Source organism: Centroberyx affinis, unplaced genomic scaffold, assembly GCF_046629955.1.
Source record: "Centroberyx affinis isolate AG114_WGS23_722 - 3 ecotype Tasmania unplaced genomic scaffold, CSIRO-AGI_Caff_v1 ptg000893l_1, whole genome shotgun sequence".
NCBI lineage: Eukaryota > Metazoa > Chordata > Actinopteri > Beryciformes > Berycidae > Centroberyx > Centroberyx affinis.
This window is the reverse complement of record NW_027279481.1, coordinates 425,364-436,711: the sequence shown is the minus strand read 5'-3', so window position 1 is coordinate 436,711 and position 11,348 is coordinate 425,364. Positions and strand designations below refer to the sequence as shown.

The 11,348-nt window shown below is 39.9% G+C and overlaps 2 protein-coding genes across 3 annotated transcripts; one reads left to right on the top strand and one right to left on the bottom strand.

Moving 5' to 3' along the window:
• The first annotated feature begins 52 nt into the window (after nt 1-52).
• LOC139645712 (cold-inducible RNA-binding protein B-like) lies at nt 53-5,687 on the top strand. 2 transcript variants are annotated; one of them, XM_071521514.1, is made up of 7 exons: nt 53-145; nt 652-766; nt 876-982; nt 2,948-3,113; nt 3,218-3,287; nt 3,496-3,530; nt 4,748-5,687. In XM_071521514.1, the coding sequence occupies exons 2-7, from the start codon at nt 664-666 to the stop codon at nt 4,765-4,767; spliced, it is 501 nt and encodes a 166-aa protein (XP_071377615.1). In that variant the 5' UTR covers nt 53-145; nt 652-663; the 3' UTR covers nt 4,768-5,687. The 2 variants fall into 2 exon arrangements, with proteins under 2 accessions (XP_071377615.1, XP_071377613.1); XM_071521512.1 differs by having other exon boundaries at nt 3,496-3,560.
• Nucleotides 5,688-6,562: 875 nt separating this feature from the next.
• Nucleotides 6,563-9,836, bottom strand: LOC139645727 (granzyme B(G,H)). Its single transcript, XM_071521531.1, has 5 exons — nt 9,721-9,836; nt 8,974-9,130; nt 8,339-8,471; nt 7,880-8,107; nt 6,563-7,786 (listed from the first exon to the last, which is right to left on the bottom strand). Exons 1-5 carry the CDS (start codon nt 9,776-9,778, stop codon nt 7,607-7,609), a joined length of 756 nt encoding a protein of 251 aa, XP_071377632.1. The 5' UTR covers nt 9,779-9,836; the 3' UTR covers nt 6,563-7,606.
• Between the last annotated feature and the right edge of the window lie 1,512 nt (nt 9,837-11,348).

Genomic DNA, 11,348 nt, shown 5'->3' with positions numbered 1-11,348 from the left:
TTATTTTTTTGAATCCGATCAAATCCAATCTGGTAGGCGTGTCTGGAGATCGGAAACGGCGTCGGATAAGGGTCTTCTTCCTGTCTGCGCTCTGGCCTCAGTCAGGTAGTGTGCGCCGAGCAATTTCAACGGAGTTTTCCCGGGGGTAATTTTGAGCTTTACATTACATTTATGTTGCCAGAATATTTTCTTAGCTATATAATTCTCAACGGTAAAAGAAAAATGCACAAAGACTTTTGAGACGTAAGCGGTTGGTTAGAACCCGCGGGAAGCCTAGAGAAGGCCAGGTGCTAGCTAACATAGCATCCTTGTAACGGGACCGTCCTGGCGGCTAGAGCTAGCTAGCTAGCTACCTCGTGACTAGCTGGAACGGACCGCATCGTCTATATCGTTAGTTATGTAAATATTTTATTTAGCTTCTTGTTACTGTTTTGGAACTAAAGTTAATTCAACCAGGAATGATGATCGGATGGATCGTCGTTAGCATCGTTATTCGCCGTGATGAAGATAGACAATATGGGAACAAAGGGGGTTGAATCTCGGCCCAGCACGTAACGGGAGCGCGAGGAGCTAATCCTGCCTGCTGATAAGTAGGCCTGCTAGCCATCTCCCTTGCATTATACTCTTATTTTTTCCCTTTTCTTTCTACAGGTGAAACTAATTATGTCTTCTGACGAGGGGAAGTTATTTGTGGGTGGCCTCAGCTTTGACACCACTGAACAGTCTCTGGAGGATGTGTTCTCCAAATATGGGCAGATATCTGAAGGCAAGTTGAATAAATTTTGGCTCATTGGAAGAAATGTATGTAATTATCACTGCGTAGGTCTTAAGTTACTGTTAACGAGTTCCCGCACTCACTAAAGTTTCTTCTTCAGTTGTCGTTATCAAAGACAGGGAGACCCAGAGGTCCCGCGGCTTTGGTTTCGTCACCTTCGAGAATCCAGATGAAGCCAAGGATGCCATGATGGCTATGAATGGCAAGGTAAATCATTGGTATAACCCTAAATAAATTGTGAATATAATGCCTCTTATTTTTCTACGGTGTGGGGAAATGGTGAAAGCCTGAAATTTTGGTTTTGATCATGCATGCGGGGTCTCCGTTAGCCGGTATATGCATATTTTTGGCTGGTCAACCGTTGTCCGACAGATAAAGATATAGTCGGCCAAAATGTCGGGCGGGAAATGTGACACACCAATGCGTAACCTATAAAACGTGGGTTTATCCCTTGACGATACAGGCCGCACTTTCGGCAGCAAGGGGCGCCTTTCCCTAATTGTTTTCAATGGGTTTGAAGCGTTTGCGCTCCATGCGGCTCGGTTTTTTTCTTTTTTTTTTTTTCTTTTTTTTTTTTTTTTTAAAAAGGAAGCGGCCAGTGTGCTGCTCCGATTTGAAAAGGATGCTATTTTGATGCGCTCTGAACAGAAGAGCGGCTACGTCACGGTCGCTCTTTTCTCTGCTGTCCAATCGAAGGAAAAAAGAGGAGGAGCCTTGATTCTGCTGTTAGGTCCGTTGTAATCTCAGAAAATGGAGGACAAGTTTGTAGTGGCTGTCTTTGCCCACCCTGAATTAGACGTTTACACGAGCATAATCCTGATGAATTTAACGCCACCAGGCTTAGAGACAAATTAGTACCGCGATTGAAATGGATGGCACGTTTTGGTTTTTTTCTTTAGTTAGCTAGCGACATTAGCTAATGCCATTATCTGCGGCATCTAATTAACGTAGCTGACTTTGCGCTTGCCCAGTGATAGGAAACGGACGTATCCAGCGCTTATGCCGCTTATGTGCAGGCCTCACAAAATCAAGGCAGAGCGGTGCGGCTCGAGTTTTCAGGCCAACAGCACGCATCCTGTCTAATCATGGCCGCTCTAAAGAGGGGGGAAAAGGTCATAAAATTATTCCAATCAGCTCTGCGGCATAATCTTAAGTGTTCTGAAGTCAAACAATTGCACTATGGGTCCAAAAGTGCACGTGTTCAGCACCACGCAGACAGTCACATGGATAGCAAGCAGATGCTGTCAGAAATATTGTGATCACGGGTAGAGCACGCTTGAACAACCCAGAAAAGTGGTAAATACAAACAGGGAAAATTGAATTTTACATGAGACCCATTCTCACTTGTTGAACATTTAGGTCACACGCTTACAACAACTTTTAGCCAATAAATGTATTAAATTATCAATTACAAAACGGATGTGAATATTCTCTTCTTTGTTATGCCTTTACAGCACAAAGTAGCTCTGTAGTACTTGTTTCGTTTCTAAAATGGGTACTAAAAACCTTTTGTTTCAGTGTCCCTTTTTTTTTTTTTTTGTAATTTCTGAATAAAAAGTACTTGAGCACAACGTAGTTTACCTCAGTAAAAAGTACTTGAATGACAAGTTATATTTACAACTGTCAAACTGGTAAGTACAAGGAGCACATAAAGGCAGCAAGACTCTTCCACCAGATCGCTGTAGCACTTTCATCGCATGAAGTCACAGTGAAAGTAAGAGGGGAATTTAGCATCAGTTTTGGACCTATTGATCATTTAGCCTCATTTTTTTTTTCATAATTGCTATTTTATTAATATTCAGTTAGTAGAACATAGCCCTTTCTGATGGCCCTGGAATACAAATATGTTAATTTAGCCTAAGTTACTATGCAATTGCAAACCTGTTTTTCTAAATTGCAAATCGTTCATAGCCTACTATAAACCAAAAGGCCCACAAGAAATAGTTTTTTCTGTTGACTTCACTGTTAATAAAATGTACTTGTTGGATAATTGCATTTGGTCTGCCTTGTTTATTGCCATTTAAATGTATTCTAGCCAATTTAAAACATGTCCGGTAAATGTTCTACTTGTCTGGAATCCTGTGGCAAATAAAAAAATGTCCGACAGAAACCCTGCATACATGTTCCCCCTGCGTTTTTCCTGCTCCTTTTAATCCCCTGTCTTTTCTGTAGTCTCTCGATGGCAGGCAGATCCGTGTGGACCAGGCCGGCAAGTCGAGCGGTGGGGGTCGTTCTGGTGGAGGCTTCCGAGGAGGTTCCAGTGGAGGCGGAGGAGGTGGTTATTTTGGCGGCAGGGGACGAGGCGGTGGTGGAAGAGGTGGCCGGGGCTTCTCACAAGGCAAGTTATTGTTGGCTTTTCTTGTAACATTGTAAAATAAACGTAAGGGTACAAATTTGCCTCACATGTAATTGTGTACTTATTGGAAATATTTGTGATTTCAGGTGGTGGGGGAAGGTATGACAACAGAAGTGGAGGTGGCTACCAGGACCGAGGTTACTACAACAGAGACAGGTGAATACTGAATCTCAAAATAATTCCTGTGGTCACTCAGGCTCAAGTTGCAAGATTCGTCATCTATTAATGTATTTTGATAAGACCAATAAGTTGCTAGCTTGTTCTACAAAGCATAAATTGTTATGTAATTGTTCATAAATTGTAGTTGACTCACTTGAGTCTTTATTTCCGTTACTGAGCCCTTTTCTCTTTTTTGGCTTTACAGAACCCAAGGAACAGGATATGGAGAGCGTTCAGGAGGTTCGTACAGAGACAGCCATGGTAGTTATGGTGAGGCTTCTTAATTGAGCATGAACACCATTAGTTAGCAATAGGCAGCTAACCTGGTGCTTGTCAAGCCACATCCTGCTGATTGGATTCAGCCCATCCATTGTTTTCAGTCCAGAAACAGCTCTCTCAGTATTTTAATTGGAGTGGCTTCATCATCAGGCCAGCTTTCCCCCCATGCATGGTCTTGAGCCTGGTTGCACTAAGTGAAAGATGTAGGGTTCATCTGCCTTGACATGGCATATTTTAATCAACAGTCTCTTGCAAGTTGGTCAATATTGAGTTCTAAAAACGGTATCGGCATCCAAACAATTGCCTCAAACTAGGGCAGGTTTTGCAGGATTTTTATTTATCCCATGCTGGGTGATGTTGGACCTCCTTCCTCCACCCTGTGCCTGGGTGCAGAGCCTGCATGGGACTTCATTAATCAAAGGGCTTTTTCTTCTTTGAACAGGAGGTGGTGATGTGCTCATTGACGCCCAGTGAGGCCCCCTGTAGTTGAAATATGTTGGACGAAACAATATGTTGATGGTCCAGTTTAGCACTCTGCAGTGTGGGTTCAAAGGTAGGCTGACTACAGTCTGCAAAAACTCCATGTTGAGCTTTTCCCCAGGTTCCCCCTATGGTGATGGATAACCAAATCCAAAAGCTTTTGGTATTATCATGGGAAATAGTAGTGGTGCCTTTTTTTTTTCTCCCCAACCAGTGCGGTCAAGCTTGGTTGTTGGTGAATGTACTACATGTAGTGTAAATCAGAACCTGAAGCCGGTATGGTTTTTTTCTTCTCTTTTGAGGCTTGGTTGTCTGACTAGGAACAATTTGCTTTTTACTATTACAGGACAACGTACACACAATGGAACCACATCACCTTATTGATTTAAATATTTGTTTCTGATAGTCTATAGTTGACTCATGTCAGATGCATTACAAAAATACTTATATAAAGAGTCTCTAAACATTAGTGCTAGCTTAGTAGAAATTGATTTTCATAAATTTCTCAAACATTGGTATTTGTATCATGGAGTAGTTCTCACTTTGTCACTTCTTTTTGGTAGCAAGTCGCCTGGATAATTTGAAGTCAATCTGAAGTGGCAAAAGTGTTTTTTAATAGCAAGGCCTCTTCGAGAAACTCCCCACCTTTCCATGGGGTCCAAGTAACCTATTGCATCTCTCCGATTTCTTCCCCATAGGCGACGACGGTGGTTGGTAGCCTGGCTTGGTGGATGTCTGTTATCCAGGCAGCACCCTTATTACCCCCCTGATACGCAGCCCATTGTGATGACAGCAGACCTCGCTGGAATTCATTGTAGTGCAGAACCTACTGCACCAAACGTTGAAAAATCATTATGTTAAACCATTTATATAGATAAGAGCAGTCCTGGATAAGTTCAGGGGAGGGCCGGCTTGCACGCCAAGCCGTCTTCGCTGGTCTTTTTCCAAGTTTTATTTTTGATTTAGCTTTTGTTTTCCATCAAGCCTTCTCATTTTGTAATTGATCTGAAGAGAACAAATTTTGATTTCCGCTACACTAAGTGCACTTTGTCTCACTTTGAGCTCTGCACACACACATTCAGACAGGGCCAAGAAGGCAGGGAATGTATAACTAGAAAATGGATACACCTTTAGAAGTTTGAAGCCGCTGTACCCTGTGCAGTGGTGATTCTGATGTGAAGAGAGCATATTGCCGTTCTTATGAGCATTCTGTGTAAAAGGAAAATAGGATAAGGAGTAAATACACAGTTGATATTCTGCTAAATAAATATACAGTCATTGTTCAATGGATCATAGGTCTTTTGGTTAATTATCTTAAGCCTCTTCAAGCGATAAACACAATGCTTCCTCCTCAAGCCATTTGGTTTCTACAGAGACTTTGTTTGCTTAATCATCTGGACATCAAGAAATGGTACTTTTGGTTTTGAAATTAGATGCTACCCACGTTTTAAGCACTGTGATAGATGACTGTAAAGCAGGCCAGATCTGTCCTCAAGTTTTTCTCGGCAAAAGTGTTCTGACAATACAAATGGAGTTCTCATTAAAAGCATCATATTGATTTTGTATGTTTTTGTTTTTTAAAGCATGCTATAATTTCATGTTTGTATTTTTCTGAAATAAAAAAAGTCTTTACAAATCCCCGGTTTTAGTTAATAGCCTTCATATACTGTACACATTTTACTCAGAATTTCTTAAAATAATCTAAGTAGTTGCAGTAATTTAAGACTAAACTATTAGTTTGCATTTCAACCAGAATAAATGTGGATCTTCTTGTCACTCCTATAGGTCCAGCTTTACTCCTGAAAGATTTTCCTGAGCCATCTTTATAATAGTTGGCTTTTGGATACGTGGTTCACTGGTGAATGTCTTCCAATCCAGTACAATATGTTTCAAGGAAGATGCAAATCCTCACCCTCTTGTCCCAATATGCTAAATGAGGCTGTGATTTAAAGAGGATAGACAAAATAAGTAATTGCACCCTCTTTTTTTTTTGGATATCAATGGGAGCATGATGATTACTATTGTCGGGATATCAAATGACATTTAAGATTAGTAAACTCATGGCCATGTAGAATAAGTTTGAGTTTAAATAGATTGGTGAGGAGCATTAAGCATTAATGAGGCAGGATGGCCTAGTTGTTAAAGGGCCCATCCCATAACCAAGAGATTACACATCCAATCCCTACACCAGCTGCTGTCTCATATGTGCTGTTTGCAAAGGGCAGGTGCTTTTACACCTAAATGAGTTCTTATCTCATACAGGTGTAGTTCTGAACCAAATAATGTGCTCATATCCTTGGAAAGCCACCCCAGGTGCTGTCAGTATTTTTCTCAGTGTTGCAGCTCCAGGTTCTGTCTAGGTTCTGGCTAGATAGACACTTGGTCATGCTAGAAACGTCTGAACTGTCAAAGATAAGAGATTATGTGAGTTCTCTATTTGAGCTCAAGAAGTCCATTTTGAACATTGTTTAGCTGTTTGAATGCATTTTCGTCACAAGGGGGCAGTGTTGCCTTAATTGTTGCTTTAATCCACATTGGAAAAGGAAACATGTAAAAGGAAAAATGTACATGAGCACTGATCACACAACAGTTTGTTATACAGTCAAGAGATGGTATAAAGAAAACTTAAAGGATCCTGTGTTATGATGAGATCTAAAAGTGGGTATACAGAGCAGGAAAGCCTTACTTTAAAGACAAATAGAAATTCAGTATAATTCATAAGTAATTCATTCATTCAGTATATTCGACTATAATTCATAAGTAATTCATCCATTCAGTATATTCGACTATAATTCATAAGTACATAACAAGACATGTCATCATGGGAATATAAATCCAGAAAAGATATTATTTCTAAGAGTGTGTACACTTATGTTTCTGACCAATGGGCCTGATTTGAAACGTGTGTCCTGGCTGGCAACAGAGTTTATGTAGGTCTAGCCTTGAAAAAACTGTTTACTCTTGGTCTATATTTTAAATTTGCCTATCATTACATTGACTGAAAGTTTAAGATTGAAAGCCTACTTAAAGAGTTAATAGCACACTTAATTCCAATTTAACAGAGCTATAAAACAGCAGCCCTATAGCACAGAAAAGCCAAGACATAGCGCTGTTATTTATTTATTTTTTCTCAAAATTACCAACTCATCGACATACGTTTTTGACCCAAGTTGCTAAATACGAGGTTTAACTGTGAAGTTCGAATGATACAAATGTGAATGGGTGATTTACATTTGTATCATTTGTAAACAATGAAGTAAACATTGGATTATTAATTAGCCTAAATATGTTGAAAAGCGTATTGATCATCAGCAAGCCAAAAAGTCTACTTTTTTTTTTTTTTTTTTTTGATAGTCCCACTTCTAAGTAATGGTTTTTATTTGTATTTAATCAAATAAGGCATCAGTCATCTAATTGACATTTCAATTCTCAAGTTGGATTTTGCCTTTGAAGCAGAACCAGTAGAGGGGATTTGGATGTGGCTACAATTAATTCAAATTCCCAATAGTGATAGGTGTTTTGAGTTGGTCAAGCTACTGGAGGTGTCAATCTTAATTTCATTTGTGGCTGATTTTTCCTTTAAAGGCGACGGTCCAATCAATCCAGGCTTTGTAGTCAGCAATCCTAGTGAAACCATGGATTGGTTTGAGATTTGCGGGTGGATGTGGTTTATAGGTGAAGGACACCACACCGTACGCCCTGCTATCTTCACAGACCAGTGGACCGCCAGAGTCTCCCTGGAAGCACATATACACATTGCTTCAACAACAGTCTAGTATCATGACTTGAGCCTAGTTTAGCTGTCCATGTTAACTGACAAATATACTTACAGGGGCAGGTCCAGTGTCTCCCTCAGAGCAGTACAAGTGGTCCTGATTGCAAATAGCTTCTTCAACCAGTGTTACATTCACTTCCATGAGGTTGCTAGTCATTCTGTTTGTTGTGTTGCTTTTAGTGCCCCAGCCGGAGACCAGACAGTGTTGTGGTAGACTGCGATCGCCGGCGCCTGCAAGGCCGATGGGTTTCACAAAGTCGGTGACATTTGCTTTTGTGCTCAACTTGAGGAAGAGGGAGAGATAGAAAATACAAACATCAAGCCAAAATATCAATTCAGATTCCTCCAATGCTCAGATGCCTAAGATATTCCCTGATTATTGTTCAGCGATGTTTATTATATATTAGGCTTATTTTTTATGAATGTATTCATATAGAGCACTCGCAAAGACTATATAGAATGTTCCATTACTAACTACAAGGACTTTAAAGTGAATCATCTTTTTTCCCTTTACCTTAAGTAGCATTATATCATTTGTCATTCTTCCAGTCTTGTTGTAGTCTTTATGTGGAAATTCTTGTTCAACGGATATCTTCTGCTGTCCATGCTTGTGATAATTGTGAACTCCTAGTAAGGCGTCATAGGAGCTGAAACGGCAAAATTAAATGGGTGCAGTAATTGTATTGAACTGATTGGTTTGTATATTAGAGCATTCTATCCGCAAAATGATGTTGAATGAAATATTTTATTGTAAAATGGATGTTACACTATATGAAGCCATTTTTCTATCTGAAACTAAAAGCCATGATGCAGTATATCTTAAGGAAATAATGATTTTATAGCACAGACAGTTGTTTGGACCAGTTGCACCTCAAAGATACACATGGAATTTACAATCAGCAGATTATTTTTGCTGTGTATTTTTATACTGCTGCTACATCAGCAGGCAGGGAGGCAGTAGTAGAAGGAAAATGTAGCTAACTTTCAGGGGGCCCCAACCTGGAGGTGCTCCCTCAGAGAGTTGAGGTGATATTGTACTAAGTTAGACCATCTGGGTGGGGGGAGGCCCAGTGTCAAATCTTATCAGGGGACCCAGAATTCCTAGCAGCACCCCTGTCAGCAGGTAAACATAAACTGAACTGAACTTACTTGGCTTGGCAGTGGGCGGCAGTAATCACAAAGTCCTCATTCAGGAGAAAGCCATCACAATATTTTGTGGTGGAATGAACCCGCCGCTCCAAAAGCACCATGTATGGTCTGCTATGTGGGACAGCCTCGTGGCCTCCAATGATTTCCACTGTGTGAACTAGTGATAAAATATTAGAAAGAAACATAATAATAACATGTCATACTTTCAACCTACAAGACTAAGATCAGACATTATATCCTCTTGTACTGTCCCACTGAGCAAAAGACGTGATTTCAATGTCGCGTCTATGCTTTAGCTCTCATATAGCCCAGGATCATTACGGCTATGTATAGGCCTATTTTAGACCAAGCAGTAAATACATTATGACAATGAATAAACATCTGTAAATACCAAAAATATGCACCAGAGAAGTCCCGTAGACTAGCCTACAAGATAATTATCTGAGCACAAGAAGTAATTTCAACATTGCGTCTATGCGTAGCTCTCATATAGTCCAGGATAATATTGTCTATGTATAGACATCTAATAAACTTTCACTTTTCAACCCCATTTAAACTTAATTTGGCCTAGACGGCTATGGCCATTTAGACGTGTTTTAAACATCTAATCAACGTAAAATTGCTCAGTGGGGTATCACAAAAAGCAGAGAATAGACTGCAGTTCCTCGTGTACTGAGACTGCATGCAATCATGTTTGCTGTGAAAAAAAAAACATAGATACAGCTGTAATGTTCTGCTGTAGCTTACCTTGACCATCAAGAGACAGCACAAGTACCAGCATTACCAGTGTATGTTGGAGGTGCATGGTGAGATCTGAGTCCAGTTGAGCTACTGAAGATCAGTGGCACACACCACTCACCTTTTCAGTCTTATAAAGAGCAAGACAAGGAAGCACTCATCAAATATGCTGATGTATAAGATGTGGCTTCGGAACCACAATCGTGTGAAGAGGAAGATCTAGTAACATCACTGATAACATCACCCTCAGAGCATGAAAAAAAACTTGTTTGTTACACGATGCAACTGACTTTTCTGACTATTTTAGATCGTGTTTACTTAGTGTCTTAATGCCTCCTTCATAGAGTATTTACATTCCAGTTTTTCATTATACTACATTCTTAATTTCAGCTGGAATGAACATATGTATGGAGGGACCGTGTGCAACCATGATGCAAACACTGATAAAGTGCATTTGCAATTCTGCTGAGACGTCAATCAGGAGCAAGTCTAGACTGTACTTAACTGTGGACACTCTTTACATATCTTTTCTGGATTTATATTCCCATGAATTTACATCATGTGAGAAGCCACTTCTGAAGAAGATCTGTGACCGCAGGTTGACTTCTAATTGAGTCAACTGGTGCACCCTTCAGCATAAATCAGACTTGGTTAGTGGCCTGTGATACACATAAATTGGTAATAATTTTTCCCACTGATGCCTCTGTGGTAACGGCGCAGAGCCTTGAAGATCTCTATTGGCATTCCTTGTTCAAAGCCATGGCTTTCTCTGAGGAGCCTCTATGTCTGTCGCTTGGCCCCCGAGGTAACATTATTCTGATGTTATCACGTCATAAGACAGTGAATAAAAATAGGATTTGTTTGAAAGCGTGGCTCATCGAACTTGAAGTGAAATGTGACCAGTGGGCTTCCAAAGGTATAAAGAAGTCATTAGATTCCCTTGGAAGGGAAAGGAGATCAATCGGCAGACTTCTTCTTTATAAACCTGCATTACAGAGGTTCAAGAATAGTTTGGTCACTCTTTTTCCTTCAGGTATGGAGCCAAAATAAAATTATTTCACTATTAGAAATATTTATGTATTGCATAAATCAAACACAGTTCATAAGGTCTGTTCATAGCTTGTAGGCTCTGTAGGCCTATTTGTTTTAGTTTGGCAAAAATAAAGGAAAATTCACTTAAGAGGTCCTTGCTACTGTAATGTATTATATGTATATTGCTTTTTAGCAATGATGATGATGAAAAGTAAATTTGTGTTTAAATGTATCCCACTGACCAGTGACTGGATCAGATACTCAAAATTGTTCTCACTTTAATGTAGCTACATCCTGAAAAGATTTAAATTGATATTTCACCCAATTTTTAAGAAAAGTGCAAATCAATAACATCTGGTACAAATCAATGCAAGATAAACTGAAACCTCTATTACAGAACTTTTTTATGCAAAGTATGTAAACTCTCCATCTCATACACCGTTAAAAATAATGGTGGTCATTTCCCTTCATAGCCTACCCTAACGGTATGCAAATAAACTGACCACACAGCACAGGTATGTCTATTACATAACTTCCTGAGTCTGGACTCAAGTATGCTCCTCTCATACCTGAGCCACAAACTTTATTGTAATTGTTTTGAATGG